Source organism: Podarcis melisellensis (assembly GCF_964234715.1).
Source record: "Podarcis melisellensis genome assembly, chromosome: 10".
NCBI classification, from domain to species: domain Eukaryota; kingdom Metazoa; phylum Chordata; class Lepidosauria; order Squamata; family Lacertidae; genus Podarcis; species Podarcis melisellensis.
In genome coordinates, this window is record NC_138542.1 from 50958866 (window position 1) to 50978712 (window position 19847).

At 42.0% G+C, this 19847-nt stretch overlaps 1 protein-coding gene across 5 annotated transcripts in view; it reads right to left on the reverse strand.

Moving 5' to 3' along the window:
* ABTB3 (ankyrin repeat and BTB domain containing 3) overlaps window positions 1–19847 on the reverse strand; it is a 213370-nt gene that overhangs the window by 72161 nt on the left and 121362 nt on the right. For all 5 annotated transcript variants that reach the window (XM_081928197.1, XM_081928198.1, XM_081928195.1 and 2 more), the window contains exon 2: window positions 1232–1381. In XM_081928197.1, coding sequence (XP_081784323.1) covers window positions 1232–1381 — 150 coding nt within the window. The remainder of the gene's footprint in view (window positions 1–1231; window positions 1382–19847) is intronic.

The following is a 19847-nucleotide window of genomic DNA, read 5'->3' on the forward strand; positions in this document are numbered from 1 at the left end:
CGTGATATTGGCTGGCTGTGAAGCCATAAGCCTGCACCTCACAGTGGCATGCGGTGATTTTTTTAATGGGGGAACAGTTAGGGCCAGAGGTGCTAACTTGTGAGGGGTGTGGGAGGTTGATTTCATGCTTGTGACATTGTGACCTCCTGATGCACCTGAGCATCATGCCTCCCTCCCTAAGCCAGGCAGAAGCTTCCTGGGCTTTGCGAAGGAGGTGCCCGAGCTCTGACAAGATGTTAGAGCCCTCTTGCCTCCTTCCAAAAGCTGCATGGGATTTGGGAAGATGGCAGGATGGATCTTCGACCCATCAGAACCTCGCACCTCCCTCCCTAAGTTGGGCAGAAGCTTCCCAGGCTATGGGAATGAGGCACCTGGGGAACATTTAGAGAACAATCTTAGTCCCCTTGGTCCAATGACCACACGCCACTGGCACCTCATAAGAGTATTAGAACATGGGAGGAGGCAGCAGACATGCAAAGGCTTTGACCAGTGTCAGAAACTGAGATATGAAAGCTAGGAGCTAAATTGCACCTTAAACCTAGGTTATGGGTGCAACAATGGAATGTCTAGGCATGCTTTTTTATAACAAGAATACAAAGATGAAAATGAATGAACTGCAGCTAAAATATTATGTTCATTTTTCACATGATCGAGTCCTTCCCCAGCCCACCCTCCTAATTTTCTTAAGAGGGTCTCTTCTCCAGTTTTCAGAGAGTAGCTGGAAGTGGGGAGGCAGAAAAACGTCCTCCTTTCCTTCCACTCTGCAGTTTTAATCTGAAATCTTAGGTGCGGTACTGCTCCCAGAGCTCAGAAGCTGCTTGAGCTAATGAAATTCCCTGTTGCAAAATGCGCCAAGAGCAATGGGAGTTTCGAACACTGGCTTTGACAGGTGCTGTGCAGGTCTCAGGCCTGCACCAAAGCCTTTTGTGAAGGAGAAACAAACAATAGCTGATTCTCCATCTCTGGAAATACAGAAACGCAATATTCTAGAAAATCTGCGAACAAGCTTGAAATGGCTGGCTTCTTCCCTGGATCTTACGTTGCAAAGTGTTTAACCATTATTCAAACTTGAGTTACAAACTGCTCCACCGGCAGGGTATAAAAGTCACTCTGCTTCTTCCTGCCACAGCAGGTTCCCTCCACAACCCTGATGTGTTTTTCTATGTAAACCGGAACATAATTGCTCATAAAAAGTAATGGAGGAAAAGGTTAGGAATGATTTTGTACTTACTGAGTTCTGCAATACTTCCCACACGCGTTGCAAGCAAAGATTGCTCGATGGTCCGTAACTCTGATTGGCTAAACATCTGGACTTCCCCTGGCTTATTTGACCTTTGCTGGTCTTTGTGAAGATTCAGACTTTCTGGCAAGCAAGGGACACCTGGAGTTAAAAGAGAAGGGAAGGGGGGTGTTCAGTGCAATTTTTAAAATCAAGGCTACTGCAGCTTTTCATTATTCCTTTTTAAAGAACATTTTAAAGGTCTGTTCAAACACGTGAAGCTACATTGTAATGAATCACAGCCATTGGTCCACCTACCCCAATTCTATCTACTCCTATCTACTCAGTGACCTTTCAGCTTCTTAAGCAGATATATTTCCCAGCACTGAATCCTGGGACCCGTTTTAAACCAAAGGTGTCCATGTGTCAACTGGGGGTGCTTCTGCGTGAAGAGCACATGCTCTGTCACCAAGCCATGGCCCCTGTCTAGTCTCACATCATTTCTCCTGTATGAATCGCTCAACAAGTAGAATGTGTACACCAGGACCATTTGTCTAGATGTCCAAATTACAAATTTCCTCATCTTCTAGTCACTTTCCTACAACACAACATCTTAAGAACATACGTGAAGAAAAACAGCATGGAAGCTGACCAAGTCATCATAAAACTTTTGGTTAAAAAGATGGGGCACAAAGTGGTTGGTAAATAAATAAAGCCAATAAACTGGCCCTAATGTTCATCACCAAAGAATATACACATAAATACACATCTGAAAGCAAATCCAGCAAGTCCCCTCAAGCCCCTTTTGCCTAATAATAGGTCCTAATGTATCCCAATCTTGTTATTGATAAATGGAGGACCACTTCGTTTGCCCCACCCCATTAAATAATTGGCCTTTCTCTGATGAGAATGCCAATACTGATGCCTGTGACAAACTCAGTTGTACTTGTGAGGATACCTCTGGGAATAAAAGAAAGCTGCTGATGCTCTGAATAGTAGTTGCCACACAGATAGCAGAGGATAAGGTTTTGGAGACTGTGCTGAATTAATCAGGACTCTGGAAGCAGTTACTCCAGTTACCTGCAGGCAGTGACATGCTCGGTAGCTGAATGTCCTACTTATGTCCAGCCACTCCAGAAATTCAGCATCATGCATCATTGTGTTTTTCAAAAATCCTGCCTTCAGGGAATCTTTTTGACAGAGTTTAATCTGCTGAGACGGAATCCCAGGGCGTGGGACACAGAATTCCTGTGCTTTGCAAAGAGTTGTAGAAAAGTGTTTTAGGAAACATTCACAGCTTGGGCAGGACACCGGCTAAGCTTGTTTCTATATAGCTGCTGCAATACTTTTGAGGGACAAAGGTGAACTGTGTATAAAACTATCCTATAGAACAACAAAGTATTGAGGACAAACAACTTTATTATGGACTATCTTTAGTTCACAAACGTTTGCGCCACAACAAAATTTGCTTTTTTTTTATACTGTTGTATTCAATAAGGTAAGAGCAGCACAAGTCCTTTCTGACCAACAAGAGAGACTTACAATATTTCTTGCCTTCTCCAAGACATGAGAGAAGACCTTGCATTTCTCCCAAGCCTTTTGTGCATGTCAGAGGCCTCAGAAGATGGCAAAGGAAGTGAGTGGTGACACCAATAGTGACTGGTTGGTAAGCCAAGCCAACATATATTCACTCAGCTTTTTTTGAGGGGGGGACCAGATTTAAAGTTGTTATGTGAATTAGTTAGACTTATTATACACCGCTTATACAGGAAAGCAAGGGTATGTTTGAGAGAAGCACATAAATCCAGTGTATTGGGCCAGTTTACCAGCCACTCAGCAAAAGGGGCTGAGTAAGGGGCCAAAATGTGAGTCCACTTCTATCCAAGCTCTGAGACCACATTAGCTCTATTTAGAAAATGTTAAGGTTGAAGATGACCTGTTCTAATTGAAAAGCCTAGCATCCCTGAAGAAGCAATCACTCCATATGCCCCCACTCAGTTCAAGGTCTTCCTTATTTCAATACAGTCTTAATGAGTTGTGTATTTTTTCTGCTTCAGTCACACTGTTTAAATCTGACAAGTAGGTAGGCATGTCAGGCTCCTATAGTCTGAATATGCAAGAGACGGCTTCTGTTTTGCTGGCTATTCCTGCCATATTTTTTGCCTGTCATTCTGAATCAAAGACTCCTGCACAACATCTCTATAAACTCTAACTGCAGAATCTGTTCTCATGTGTCACTGGAAAATTATGCTAATAAATGTCCTTTCTTTGTACTGCCCTGTTACTTGGTATTGCATGTTTCCTGATATGCCTGGCTCCTGTCAATCAGCCTCATTACTTCCACTCTGCACATGACTACATTACATAGCAGAAGCTGGGTCCAGTTCAGTTTTCTCCAGAATCTCTGTTCTGTTCCAGTGACATATAGATGATGAACCTGGTTGAGGATCCTGAAACTCTGGGGGCTTAATTGTACATATATATACTTAGTCATGGCCCAGGACTCAAACACCCATTCCCCTCAAGCTATCAGAGGAAAGCCTATGCCAGGGGTAGGTAACCTTTGGCAATCCAGCACAACTAATTGTCAAGGTGATGGGAATTGGAGTCCAACAATATCTAGAGTGCCACAGGTTCTCCAGCAGTCTCTTGACCCACCTCCTCTGCTTCAGCCTCAGAGTCTGAACTGCTCCCTCTCACAGGTTCCTCCTGCTCACTAAACCTTGCTGTCCCTTCAGCATCCAGCTACTCCTCTGACCTCTCCTCAGTGTCCCACTACCAATTCCCGGGCTCTGAGCATTCCTCCTCTGGGATTTCCCTTGGAGGTTCCCCAGCTGGTGTCTTCCACCACTCCTCTTCATTCCCTGACAACTGATGATGTGCCAGAAATTACTAACACAAGTGTATCTCGGCACCTACTGTGGACTACCAATTTCTCTAGACCCCCTTGCAAGGCTAGTGTCTGTCCATGTGTGATGGAAATGATAAGCTTCTATAATCCTCAGTGGATTTGTGCTGAGCTCTGAGAGTGTGAGAAAGGCTCAATAGTAAATAGTTAAATAGAGCCTCCATGTTCATGAGTAGTATAGCTTTTAGTAACAAATACTAGGAACAAACAATGAAGAAGAGTTTGGATTTGATATCCCACTTTATCACTACCCGAAGGAGTCTCAAAGCAGCTAACATTCTCCTTTCCCTTCCTCCCCCACAAGAAACACTCTGTGAGGTGAGTGGGGCTGACAGACTTCAGAGAAGTGTGACTAGCCCAAGGTCACCCAGCAGCTGCATGTGGAGGAGCGGAGACGTGAACCCGGTTCACCAGATTACGAGTCTACTGCTCTTAACCACTACACCGCACTGGCGTATGCGGGGAATACAATTGCGCATGTGGGGAATACAATGAGGGGAATACAATTGCCATCTCCCCTACTTGTGTACTTTCCAAAAGCATCTTGCTGACCATGGCTATGAACCATGGCTAGACTAGATGGACTCTGGTTCCGGGTCCATCAAGCCTTTTCTTATGTTTTTGTGTATTTATAAAAGCTTTGGGCTCATTTACACTTCAATTGTCCAGTGCCTAGAAAATTTCTGAGGTTTTCTGCTTGTCCCATGCTTCCTAGGCATGGATCTGAGCAGTTTTCAGTTTGCCCTGCCACTTTCCCCAGGAAAACCCACTCTTTACAGCTGAATCAGAGCAAACATCAATATGCAGAAAACCCACCTGACATTTGCTTCGATTCAGCAGAGAGCGGGTTCTCCCAGGGGAAAGTGGCAGGACAAGCAGAAATGTGGACAAACCCTTACATTCAATCTGCTTGAGACCATGATTAGCCACTATCAATCAGGGCAGGCAATTAATAAACTGGGTTAAATGGACTATTTAGGTGCTGTGATACACAATAGCTTCATATATCCAATTACTTTTAGCTTAGAACTGGCTTGCAATGATTAAAAGCAAATGTTTTAGTACAGCAGCAATGACATAGTGGGTATGAAACAGACTTAATCGTGCTCAGAGCAGACTCACCCTGACTAACTTAAGTTCCATTGATTTCAATGACTCTACTCCAGGCATGACTAAGTCTGGATTCCAGTCAATAACTCCCAAAGGGTAGAAACATATGCACAACTTGAACCTTCTGGTTATTAGCAGTGGAAAGTGAATGTTCTCAATCTGCTTGGGAAGTTCTGCCATCCTACTGTCAGAACTCACATTGTAATGTAGTAAAAGCCATACACTCGTCTTCTTCTTTGCAAAAGTGCTAAAAAGAAACACAGCTTTTCTAAAGCATGCTAGAGAGCCTGGCACTTGGTTTTGTCTGTTGATCTATATAGTCCTGTTTTATCCCTCCAGCACCGCTGCTGCCAAACTTGGTGAGGATGATGAACCGGTGCTTGAGGGACCCTTCTGTTTTTCTTTTTTGTTTTCTTTTTAAAATAATATTTATTAACAGTTTAAACACTACAAAAGAAAGAGCGGGTGGAGGAAGCGAGTGAGGAGGAAAGGGAGTGAGCCGCTGCCAGGTAAGGACTGCTGTGGCAGGCGAGGTGGTTAGCTGACTCACGCAGCAGCGCAAGCCGCGTCCCAATTTTCAGCTGAGGAATGTTGGAGGGTATGCGATAGCTCACCCTTTTGCTGATTATATGAATTAGCCAGAAGACACGACCAGCCTTCCCACTCTCAAAGGTACATTTCCCACCACTTGACAAATACAGCAAAAGACAGAGCCACAAGATTCTTATTATTTGCCTTCCTTGAAGGCAAAATGAGAATGGGAGGAGGGGATGAAAGAGTGATAAGCCCAGAAAGAAGGAAGAAGAAGGAGGTCAAAGTGTTCTGTTTAATGGAAGAATTGCACTTCAGTTGTTAGAATGGAATCAGAGGTTACTGCTATTAACTGTAAATAAACTTCTGATGTGATTATATAAAAGGTACTCATGGATGCAACTCTGCATAATTCAACAGCAATTCTATTTGCCTCATTATATTCTTGGATGTCAGCTTTATTCTGATATTAGAGAACACCCTATAGCCTTTTTAGCCCAAGGGCCACATTCCCTTCTAGGCCACCCGCAGGGGCTGTAGGTCAGGGGTGGGCGGGGCCAAATGCAAAGAGGGTGGAGCAATGAATGTTTGTTTTCCTTTTGTACAGGAGGACAGAGGGACACATCCCTCAAGCCAAGCAAGCAAAATTAATGTGTCTAAGGACACATAACCCAGGCAAAAATTATCAAGGAAGGTACAAAACAGAACCAGGAAAGGGTGTGGCCTGCAGAGAGTAATGAAGGCCAGATAGAACGGCCCAGAGGATTATAAGGTTCTTTATAGTTGCTGTTCAGAGTCCTTAAGAAAGAACATGAACTATTGGAGAGTAACCTAAGAATTAAGCTTTCTGTTACAAGGAAGTGATCAATATGTAACTTGGAAGGTAGCCTCTTTTGCAGTAAAAGCCTCCAGTTTTAGGAAAAGGTATCTGTATTTTATTTTAGACAACTACAGTCTTCCTTATTTCAATATTTTATTTTAATGCCTGATTTTGCAGTGTTTTTACAATGAGAATTTCAATTTATGTACACTTTTATGTAGAGGTTTAAATGTGCTATACTTTTATGTGGAGTTTAAATGCAGTTTATTTTGTTAACGTATACGGGACAAAGTCAATAAAATTCTATTATAACAGCAATTTTCTTTCAAGCTGAGATGCTGAAGCAATGATCAATATTATTTTTCTTCTCTAAACGGCACTGAGATTACAGATGCTTCAGGTTTTGTGTTTTCGGGTTGTGCACCGTCCCGAACCCAGAAGTACCAGAATGGGTTACTTCCAGATTTCGGCACGTTGCACATGTGCAGAAGCGCTGAATCGCGACCCGCGCATGCACAGACACGGCGGTGTGGGTTGCGAACGTGCCTCCCCCACAGATCACATTTGCAACCCGAACGTCCACTGTAATAGGAAGTATCTTTTTATCTCAGTGTTCAGGAGATGCAGATAAATTTGAAGTAGTTGAATATAAGGGATGTGTTTGGAAGAACCAGTTTATGAGGAAGAATCAAAATGAACTTGAGTGGTTATATTTTGCTATTTTAGGCTGCAACAACAAAATTATAGTGTCCTGATCAAGGGAAGTAATAGTACCGCTGTGTTCTGCTTTGGTCAGACCATACTTGGAATACTGTGTCCAGTTCCGGGAACCATAATATAAGAAGGTTATTAACTAGCCAGGAGGGTGCAGAGAAGGGTGACCAGGATGATAAGCAAAGAGGAGCTGAGGAGCAGCTGAGGGAGTTGGGTATGTTTAGCCTGAATTAGAGGAGACAGAGAGGAGATATGATAGTCATCTTCAAGGGTTGCTACATGGAAGATGGAACAAGCTTGTTTTCTCCTGTTCTGGAGGGCAGGATCCAAACCAATGGATTCTAGTTACAAGAAATGAGATTTCAACTTAGCATCAGGAAGAACTTTCTGATGGTAAGAGCTGTTTGACAGTGGAATGGACTCCCTTGGAAGGTGGTGGATTCTCCTTCCTTGGAGGTTTTTAAGTATATGTTGATGGCTATCTGTTATGGATGTTTTAGTTGAGATTCCTACATTGCAGGGGGTTGGACTAGATGATCCTCAGGGTCCCTTCCAACTCTACAATTCCATGATTCTATGAAGAAGATGGAATAGCAAAGGAGAACCCGACCATCACCCTCAATGGTAAAACAACAAAAGTACAACAACATATTGTTAAATCATACGAAGATAATTTAAGTTTAATGTCAACCAGATGTTCTGTTTAGGGAGCTTCAATGCAGGTGCAACACAACAAATCTATTTGAGTCAAATTATGTAAACTGAGTGAATATTTACCTTCACCCTCCTTTCTCTCTGTCTGAAGAAGGGGTAGCCAACATGGCACCCTTCAGATGTTGTTGGTGCTACAATTCCCATCATCACTGGCCATTGGCCATGCTTTCAGGGACTGGTGTGAGTTCGGAGTCAAACAACATCTGGAGAACAACATGTTGGCTGTTCCTCATCTGGAGCAATGTCTCCACACCATGGTTTGCATGGTTTAATGCTCCAGAGTAGAAGCTGTATCTGTGCACATGCAATGGGAAACCATGGTTAATGACAAGGAAATAAATGCTAAGTGGAGAAATTGGTTTTTGGATAGGAGACATGGGAAGGAAAAGGAATATACAAGTCTGTGGCCCACTCCCAATCTCATAAATATATTTAAAGAGATTGATGATAACATCTGCACTGGGTCAACATATGAGCCAAGGAGGCAAATATTTCAAAATGAAGATATATCATCTTAGGGAACTGTCTCGAACATGATGTAATAATTTTGTTAAATCTGAACTTTCATTTTGACCCCTAGTTTACTGGCATAGAAGTGACTGTTTCCTGCTTAACAACTGGCAATTCTGAGAATCAGAAAGGCAGAACTGAGTGTAAAAAACAATAAAGAAAGAACATAGTAAATACAAATCTGCCCAACTGACAAGTGACTAAGCATGACTTGGAGTATTAACTTGATGACACAACTGACCTCTACATTTTTGAAAATCATTTCCCCACCTCTCTGCACGTAAAAAGACGGAAGCTGAGAAAGATAAGGCAATAAAAAGCCTCTTCACCAGTTCCACACCCAAATACTTACAATTATCCCTAATCTCCCCTCGGTTTTCTTGTAAAGTACTATTAACTATTACATACCTACTTACAGTGCCCTTGAAACTGTATGTAATTGCGGCAGAATATTGCATTGGAAAAGATATGGCTCCTATGATATTTAAATAAATACATGTAATGTACCAAGTCTGATTTTCCTAAAGTCAAAAGTATATTCCAGCAGAAAGGAGGATTATTTGGAAATGTCTCCCTTCCAACCATTTGGGGGGGGGCAAGCTAAATCTTCCTTTTGCTAAGAGCATGTCTGGCCATCAGCTGGGGTTGCTAATAACACACAAGGTCTTGCAGATTCTAAGAGGGCTTTAGTGCTCAGGGGCTACACTAGACTAGGGGCAGGCAGACTTTAGGCTTACTGGATTTGTTTTTACTAGGACACTGTAGTCTACACACCAACCAGAGTCAGGTACAAAATAGTGACTATGTGAGTTAGGGATGGGAACATATGTGTATTCTGGTTTTTCTCAAATTCAGTTATCCACATTTCCACATTAGATTGCATTTTTTATATATAAAAGGTCGTTGTGAAAATTCATCAGCATTTTAGTACAAATTTATCCTAATACACTCATTTGGTATGCATTTTTTCCTAATATACACGGTTTTGCACAGCAATTTCCACTAATATAATGCATTTTTGTATGTTATTTTCACTAATATAGGCATTTATATGCACACTGAAAGTAGGATGTACATTCTGGTCCTTAAACACTTCTGTTTTATTTTACTATTGTAGTTTCATCACAGCACAATATAGTACTTGTTTGTCATTGGGGTGGGGGGAATAGCAGCAGCTCAGCTTGTGTATGCCCCTATTTCTCTTTTAATGTCTTAAGATTTACCCAGTAACAGGAACGAATTCATCCATTGTGAACAGAAGCCTCTGTTTATGGACATGTGTTACTCAGCTACTCCCCTCCAGTAAAATATACATGCATCATGGAACTCTGGGATTGTGGTTGATTGACAAACCTTTGAAACCCTACACAGTATCAAAGTGCTCCACAATAGCAGACGTATCTGCAATTAATAAACTAGTAAGTACATCAATCAAGTACCCATTATTTCAATCCTATCTAAAGATTCAAACATGCTGTCATTCTAACGAAGAACTAATTAGTGGAAGAAGACAAATTGCTCATTGGTGTGAAAGAGATAAAAATCCATTTTTATACTATTGTAACAATATTACATTATTATACTAGAATGGTATTTTGCAATTGGGTTATTCCTTATACCATAAAAAAGTTTGATCAGAGTGGGGGGAAATGCTATTTGAATACTAACTCCACTTTTGCACCTGTTTAAAGACCTGGGAGGCAGGGGGGGGGGGGAGAGAGACAGATGCAAAATGCATCGTAATGGGATAGCTCCCTTGAAGATTGACAGAGTGGAATGAAAGTCAGCTTGTGTGCTCTCAATTTGAGTTCAGACATCAGCTTGACTACCCACACCCATTTTCAGGGGAAGCTTGTCAGGCAAAGACACTGTAATATGAATATGTGAGATCTTGCAGCAGAACTTGGTATGCATATTTATGACATAATTATCCATTTGAAGTTCAAATATACCACTTCAAAATCCAAAGATGCAGACAGTGCTGTAATCTGAAGCAAGTTCTCTCCAGTGCTGTGATTTACTAGCTATTATTGGACCCAGGAATTGGGGTATCACCAACATTGTTCTATTTTAGTATTTCTGTCTTTTGTCTACCACTTCTCCGTGGTTACTTTAATCCTTGCCTACAAAGTCCATTGGCAGAAGAAAGTGTCACTGAAGCTATTTTTAGAGGTGCACAAAGCACATCTGGGGGCTCTGATACGTTGCAGTGTTCTATTTTTACCTGCCTTGCAGAACATTGCAAAATTTCAGAGAAAGCTAATGGAGAGGTCTTGAACTTGAACCGCCTTCCTAATAAAAAAATGTACCCCACCAGTCCTCCTTCCTGCTATCTTTGCTGTTTGATACTGCCTATGGATAACTTGCACCTGGCCACTGCCTGAAAATGAATGGAGCCTGGGGCAAGAGGCAGAGAGAGGAGGATATTACTGTCTGGGAACTCTAGAGGCAGTGGATAACAGAATATGACAAATGAAGCGTTGGATGAAGATACTACCACACATGTATACACCAGTATGGTAAGACAGTAATACCAAATCTAGATGTAATATTTTTCCCCGCATTCTCTATTTTCCTGATCTGCTCTTGTGAGATGGGAAAAAACTACCGGTACTATTGTGCAGGTAACCTTTCACCTTCCTTGTTCATCCTCTCTCCCTACACCCAAGTGGGGGGTTCTCTAAGACTCCACCACAAGACTGCATATAAAGTCAATCCTCAACCCTCATCTCTGCAACACTAAATGAGCATATGGTACAGGTAATGGGTGGGTGGGTAAGTCTGTGTAATCTACTAACCCTTTCCACTCTGTTTTTCTGTACTGGAATCTCAACCCACAAAAGCCATTCTTGTGATACCCAAATCATTTTATATCGGCATGCTTTTACCCTTAAATACACAGACATAACGCACACTCATATTACAATCTCAACAGCACTGGTTATCACTAGCTCCCCAGAGCAGGCATACTCAGACTGGTTTCTCCAAATTACATATGTTAATTCCATCCAATGCAATCCTGTCTGTAGCATGCAATTGTCTCCAGTATATATGCAAGGAGTAGTATTGTCAATTCACCCAAAATTTGCTTTTCAGTGCAAGAAAGATACATTAGGAGATATGGAAACAGGCCGCAATGGCAGAAGCATACATTGCAAATGAATGACAATGTGAAAATAATTTCACGAAGCGGGGGGGGGGGGGGGGAGAGAGATGCCAAGACTATTATGCAGAGGGGAATGTAGGGGGGGGAATATGATTAATATAGGTAATGGTAGAAAAGCAAGTTTTAAAAGGCTTTCTGACATATCTTCTGACCCTGGGAAATATGCTGGGTGAAGGTTTTTCATGGATGAATGCAATTATGATTGAGGTGGTGTTACGGAGACGCATAACTGGAATGTCAGCACCAAAGAATGTATTATGAAAGGAAAGGATAAGGAGACAGTAACACACTCTTTTCTCTTTGCACACATGGTAAAGGATAAGGAGTCAAACACAAATATGCACACATCTTGAAAGGTGAAAAAATATAAAAGCAAGGACAATATTGTTCCCTCTTTCTGCACGTCACAGAAGTTAAAGGAAGGAGAAGCAACCACTGTATTCATATTTTTTTTTTGCATAGCCAAAGATCTTGGTACATGATGCAAATGAGTATTTGGATCTTTGCCAGCTAGTTTTACAAAAACATTCCCATTTATTAAAGAAACATGCCAGTATGCGTGAATTGATCATACTTGTGCGTCCCTAGTGGCATGAAGACCATGAAGTGTACGTGTCACATGCAGTGATACACACTCAACTGCAGTTTGCTCTCAGCCCTTGACCCACTTTCTGTTTCTCTCTTGTCATTCTCACTAGAATCCCTTGCTCATTGTTGGCCTTCCTATGCCTCCCTAGAGCAGAGATGGACAACCTGTGAACCTCATCTCATGTGCCTTCAAATACCCCCTTAGTTGATGCCCCTGCCCAAGTCTGCAATTAGTCTAGTAGGCAGTCATACGCACACACCATCAAATCACAGAATGTAGTAGCTAGAACAACCCTCTGCTCTGTGTGCTCTGTGTTTCGGTCTCCCGCTTGCCAGGTCTTCTCTTCCCAGGGCAGAGGCACAAAGTACAATGGGCACTGGGAAAACAACTACCAAGGTAGCTCAAGGTACGGAAGGGATGTATTACAATGTAAACTCTGCAGTAGCAGCAACAGCACTAAATTCTTTGAAGAACTATCATAACTGAGGGACACAAAGCAATAAAGTAGTCTAGAAAAAGGTTACCAGATTATTTTCAATGAATTGGGAGACACTTTTCAACTTCCTACTAAATAGATGGATTTTGTCAGGGGGCAGATTTGTAAATCCGGAGACGTCTGGTAACCTTAGTCTAGAAAGTAGCACACAGCATAGGTAATTGTGCATGAGCAGGTTGGCTTGGTTTTGTTTTGTTTTGGTTAATGGATGGGTAGTGTGTGTGGATAGAATCATAGAATCATAGAGGTGGAAGAGACCACAAGGGCCATCAAGTCCAACCCCCTGCCAAGCAGGAAACACCATCAGAGCACTCCTGACATATGGTTGTCAAGACTCTGCTTAAAGACCTCCGAAGAAGGAGACTCCACCAAACTCCTTGGCAGCAAATTCCACTGTCGAACAGCTCTTACTGTCAGGAAGTTCTTCCTAATGTTTAGGTGGAATCTTCTTTCTTGTAGTTTGGATCCATTGCTCCATGTCCGCTTCTCTGGAGCAGCAGAAAACAACCTTTCTCCCTCCTCTATGTGACATCCTTTTATATATTTGAACATGGCTATCATATCACCCCTTAACCTCCTCTTCTCCAGGCTAAACATGCCCAGCTCCCTTAGCCGTTCCTCATAAGGCATCGTTTCCAGGCCTTTGACCATTTTGGTTGCCCTCCTCTGGACACGTTCCAGTTTGTCAGTGTCCTTCTTGAACTGTGGTGCCCAGAACTGGACACAGTACTCCAGGTGAGGTCTGACCAGAGCAGAATACAGTGGCACTATTACGTCCCTTGATCTAGATGCTATACTCCTATTGATGCAGCCCAGAATTGCATTGGCTTTTTTAGCTGCCAATATTTGATATTTGTGTGTGAGAGAGGGAGGGAGGGATTAGCTGATGACTGGGGTGTGTGCTTTATGTATGTGTGAATGCCAGAGTAAGATGTGTCATTTTAGGAAGAGAAACTTAATATTTGCAAATTTTATCAGTAAGGGATCTTAAAAATGTTTTTTGGGGTGTGAAGAATTCAAATCTGCCATTATTTTTGTGATTAGACAACATTTAGCTTGGAAAGTCTACATCTGATAAAAAAAGCACTTAAGTTGCTTTTGGAAGTCCAAAGAATTTTAATTTTGCCGTCTGAAAATGTCAAGTAATGCAATATATATATATGTGTGTGTGTATATATATATATATATATATGCAGGTTTTGGTGTCCTCGGGTGTCTTCCCGTGTAAAAGTTGGGGTGTCTAGGCGACGTTTCGACGAGGTCTCACTCGTCATCTTCAGGCTGGTGCTTTCGGCTTCTTGTTACTGGAACAGAGCAGGATCTCAGTGTTTGAGTTCCTATAAATACTGTTGAGGGGGTGTGGTGTATAGCCTCCAATGTTCTGGGCAGAGAGGAAGTTCCCAGGCTAGTGTGCCTTTTCTTCTTTTGTTCCTTAATTACTTGAGGGATATCTTGAGTGATTTCTTGAGTGATATCCTGAGTACCACTTAGGTGGGTCATTAGGTGTGGATTAGTTGCTAAAGTCTTTGTGTCTTGACCTCTTGAACTTTGTGAAGAGTTTTTCTGAGAAGATGGCTGTACTGCACTTAGTTGTGCTCTGGCTTGGCTTCGTGTATAGGGGCGAGCTGTGGTTTTGTGGCCTGTGTCAGCCAGATCTGTGTAGGGATTGCAGGGGGGTGCAGCATCCGGAGGTGCCACCATGGTTTGGCTACTGGATGGTGTCTGTAATTTATCTGTGGAGAGGGTCTGGGTTTGGGTCTGGTGTGGTTGATTGGTGATAGCGTTCTGTGTGCCTCTGGATCTGGTGTCAGTTTTTGTGGGACATCGGACTACCAAGCAAAACTATCAAACCTACTCCAAGATCCTACCTACCAACCTATAAAAACAGATCCCACCACCTATCTGGAAAAAACCACCAAATCCAAAATAAAAGCCTCTCCTATCAGTGAAGAAATCCAGCTAAGAATCATCCCCAGAGAAAAATCATCCAGATGCCCCAAACTCTACGGCCTCCCCAAGATACACAAAGAAGGAACACCACTCAGACCAATAGTCAGCTCCATAGGCTCACCTCTACAAAATCTCGCTAAATTTCTCGCCAAGCAACTTCAGCCCTATGCAGAATCCATCTCTTCACACGTTCCAAACTCCTTCCAGTTCATAGAAACAATAAAGAAGCAAAACCTACATCCTAATGACCTACTTGTGAGCTTCGATGTTGTATCTCTCTTCACACAAGTGCCCATTAATGAAGCCTTGACAGCCATTCAAAACAAATACAATCCCCCCGAATACATCTTGGACCTGACCAACCACTGCCTAACCAACACGTACTTCATCCACAATGGACAAAGATACAAACAGATAGAAGGAGCACCTATGGGATCACCCCTCTCACCGGTCATCGCAAACCTGTACATGGAACACTTTGAAACCAATGCTTTAGACAAGTCAGAACACAAACCCAAACTTTGGCTCAGATATGTTGACGACACCTTTGTAATTTGGCCACACGGGAAGGAAAAACTGGATAGCTTCCTCACACATCTCAACAGCCTACACCCCAAAATACAATTCACTATGGAAATAGAAGCCAACAACCAACTTCCCTTCCTTGACGTCCTAATCTACAAAAAACCTGATGGCTCCCTAGGACACACTATCTACCGGAAAAAAACACACACCAACCGCTACTTACATGCACAATCACACCACCACCCTGCACAAATAAACTCCGTAGCCAAGACTCTCATCTCCAGAACCAAACGCCTGGCTGACAAAGACCACTTGACAACTGAGTTACAGAATCTCTCAAATGTGTTAATTGCCAATGGATACCAGCAAAACAGGGTTACGAAGCTAATCCAAAAAGAAACACCCCCCAAAAACCAAGACACAGAAGAAAACAATGGCATGGCCCTCCTTCCTTATATCAAGGGCACTACAGATAAAATTAGCAAAATCCTCCATAAACACAATATCAAAACAGCCTTTTGCACCAACCAAAAAATAGCCAATATCCTCAGAAACCCCAAGGATAAAATCCAGTTGGAAAACCAAGGGGTCTATGAAATACCCTGCAAAGTCTGCCCAGCCACGTACATTGGACAAACAAACAGACGAATAAATGCACGTATCGCAGAACACAAGAATGCCGTCAAAAAAGAAGAAAAAACTTCCTCTCTCTTCCAACACATGAAAGAAACAGGACACGAAATTAATTTTGCAGATTCCAAATTGCTCTTTAACATGGAACATCACCACAAGAGAATAATCATGGAAGCCATCGAGATAGAGAAACACCCTCACAACATGAACAAGCGTGACGACACATCCCGCTTGCCAGACATCTGGAAATTAGCCCTCCCCACAAAAACTGACACCAGATCCAGAGGCACACAGAACGCTATCACCAATCAACCACACCAGACCCAAACCCAGACCCTCTCCACAGATAAATTACAGACACCATCCAGTAGCCAAACCATGGTGGCACCTCCGGATGCTGCACCCCCCTGCAATCCCTACACAGATCTGGCTGACACAGGCCACAAAACCACAGCTCGCCCCTATACACGAAGCCAAGCCAGAGCACAACTAAGTGCAGTACAGCCATCTTCTCAGAAAAACTCTTCACAAAGTTCAAGAGGTCAAGACACAAAGACTTTAGCAACTAATCCACACCTAATGACCCACCTAAGTGGTACTCAGGATATCACTCAAGAAATCACTCAAGATATCCCTCAAGTAATTAAGGAACAAAAGAAGAAAAGGCACACTAGCCTGGGAACTTCCTCTCTGCCCAGAACATTGGAGGCTATACACCACACCCCCTCAACAGTATTTATAGGAACTCAAACACTGAGATCCTGCTCTGTTCCAGTAACAAGAAGCCGAAAGCACCAGCCTGAAGATGACGAGTGAGACCTCGTCGAAACGTCGCATAGACACCCCAACTTTTACACGGGAAGACACCCGAGGACACCAAAACCTGCATATATATATATATATATATATATATATATATATGAAGCAAAACTTAATTATATTAATTTAACCAAAATATATTTTGAATTCCCAAGTCTTGTTATAACATTTTACTACCCCTCACATTTGAAAACTGAAAAATTAAACATGCCCTAATGTTGCAATAGGCTTCTAAGCTGTTTACAAAATATAAAAACCAGAAGAAACTGAAACATTAAAATATAAATATCCAGAGTTAAATGCACAATAGAAACAACAGCATTAAAACTTGGGAGACATGGGATGGGGTGGAAGCAGCTGTGTATGTTGGTAAGTGCTTCGTAGTTTGTTAGTCTGTTAATTTAAATTGGTGCAGTGCTTGCATTTGATGAGTACATTGGTGCCTTAGGTTTTATTGCAAGAGGATTAAATATCTCACTTGAAAATAAGACCCATAAAGTGAGATGTATGACTACAATAAAGGAAGCAGTATTACAAATGCTTCACACACACTGTGAGATACATAGTACTATACATCTTGAGAACAATTAACAACAATTACACAATTAATCTCTGTGATACAATAGCAAAGAAGGTAAATCATAATACTCTGTTCCTACACCCCCCTCTCCCAATTTCATTTTTTATATATATAGCTTGCAGAACAGAAGCACTGCTCCCAAGAAAAACACTCTCTTAAAAATAGTTTGCACACATGACTGTACAAAGTTCTTTGGAGTCTCTCCTTGGCTATGTCTGCCATATGTGAATGTTAGAAAGCAGAAGGGATTAAATGAAAACACAAGAAAGATTGCCTGCAATCAACTGCAGTTCCTAGCATAAGGGAGCCATTTGTAAATCAAACATACATTCTAGCCAATAGTTTAACATGTAGTGTTGCAGATTAATTCAAGGGAGAAGAAAAACTGTTTTAAGTTTCCTCATATGAAAAAATGTCCTCAGTTGCAAGGACAATTACAATATATGCTGGCTTCCTAACCCAGTGTTCACATTAGATGATATGTGAAATCTACCATTGCATTTCACATATCTTGGGTTTCTTTTCAAGCAGCAGCAACAAAGGGGCATTTAGGATTAGGGGTCCAGAATGCAGGGGATTAAGCTGTCCCTCCACATAGCCTCAGTGACAACCCCCATCTCCCGAAGCTGTTATCTGTTAAGGGCCAGAATCTACTTTCAGTTCCGGTTGCCATTTACCTCATGCAGCAAATAGCTTAAGGAGAGTGATTTTTGTTGGGCGCCCTCACACCTGCAAATGAACTTCAGGTGAAAACATACCAAATGCAACCACATATTTCTCTCATAGTCTGAGAACCAGGAATAGATTATTTCTCAATATGCAAAATCTATAGGCATTACCCCTACACACCCACACACCCAAATCAATCAGAAGCAGAAACCACAACATTTCACAATTTGCCATTGTGCATTTATTTGTCTTCTTCCTTCCTTCTGTGCAAATGCCCAGGTATTTATCTATTTGCCTTTGTAAATCAAGATGCAGCAAAAGATCTATTGTTGTTTTAAAATGGGGCAGCTGCACGGGACAAAACAATGCAAATCTAGATGTAGCCAAATCTGTGCAAGCCTAGATGTAGTAAAAATAAATAAAGAGGGAGAAGTAAATTTGACTAGACAGATGGAGAAATGTATCCTTTCCTTTTAATATCTGCCTGCTGTGCTCATAAGAAGTAAATAATATCTAGATTTGGAAAGGCAGCTGAAAAAAAGTAAGTCTGCAATAGCCCAACAGCATTCTGAAAATCCCATCATAGTTGAGAGAATCAAGAAATACATCTTCTTCCCCATAATGTCTAGAGATACACCCAGAGGAAGAAGCATATCTAATTCCAGCCTAGTGAATTTCAATATGCCCTCACCTCTAGATTTTGTCCATAACCCACACACAATAACAAGACTGGCAGTGCAAAAGAAGTAAATGCTAAAAGTATCTATTTGCATTTTCTGGCTTTTTAGGGCTTGAGTTTGAAACAAACATTTAGCCAAACTTTCTTTAATTTAGCACAAAAATGCAATTTTATTGTTATAAAATATAAACGTGGAAGTGATTTGGTGAGTAATTTAAAACAGAACAGAGTGAGGTTGCATTTCTAGATTAGTTATCTTACTGTGATGATAACACTTTTCTGTCTTTAGCAGTGCAAACCACAGAAAGTGATATCCATATCCTTATGTAATAGAAGTGGGTAAAGGATAGCTTTGCTTTGGTGTTTACATGTTGCTGTTTTGTTTCACTGCAGTGTATGTGTATACAAAGTCTGGAAAGCATCATAAGAAAGAAAGAAAGGAAGGAAGGAAGGAAGGAAGGAAGGAAGGAAGGAAGGAAGGAAGGAAGGAAGGAAGGAAGGAAGCAAGCTGGAAAACCGTTGGATAATTCCAAAGGTTCCTTTGGCCTGATCCAACAAGACTTTTTTTGTGTTCTTAATGGCAAAAGGGAAGAAACCTCAGACTTTTCTATTGCAGATCTCACGGGTACTACCCAGTAAATCAGTCTCAAGAAACAATGGAGTGCCCCTCCAAGGGTTAAGTTGAACTGCTGTGTTAGCAGCACCTAAGTGACCTCCCCAGGGCACAAGCCTAGGCAGTATGTATGGAGCTCCTGGACTGCCCTTCTTTCCTGGTCCAAAGGAAAGAAGAGCAATGCATATGGCTCCAGGTTGGCTGTATAAGTTGCCAAAAGGAGGTGTAAGAGGCACCATCCAACCATCTTGGGGACTCCACTCCAGATTTCTGTAGGGTTTACTCCTTAGCCTTTTCTTCTCCCAAAGTTATCCCAACAAAGCAGTGGAGGTTTAGGACCAGAATTTTCCTTCTATAAGATGGGCTCCCTTCCCAGCTTGATGAGCCCCATCTGCCCCTCACTACAGCATGAAGAAACTGCCTTCTTGACTGTCGGACCCACTATTGGTCTCGTCCACACAATCTGCCAGAGCCTTTCTTCACATGCAGAAGAAGCCATAACTCTGAGATCCAATCAGCTACTCTCACCTGGTTTATCCAGCCAGTTGAAGCCATTTCCTGGGGTGTGGCTGCTGTTGCTTGTGGACAGCTTCTAGGAACTA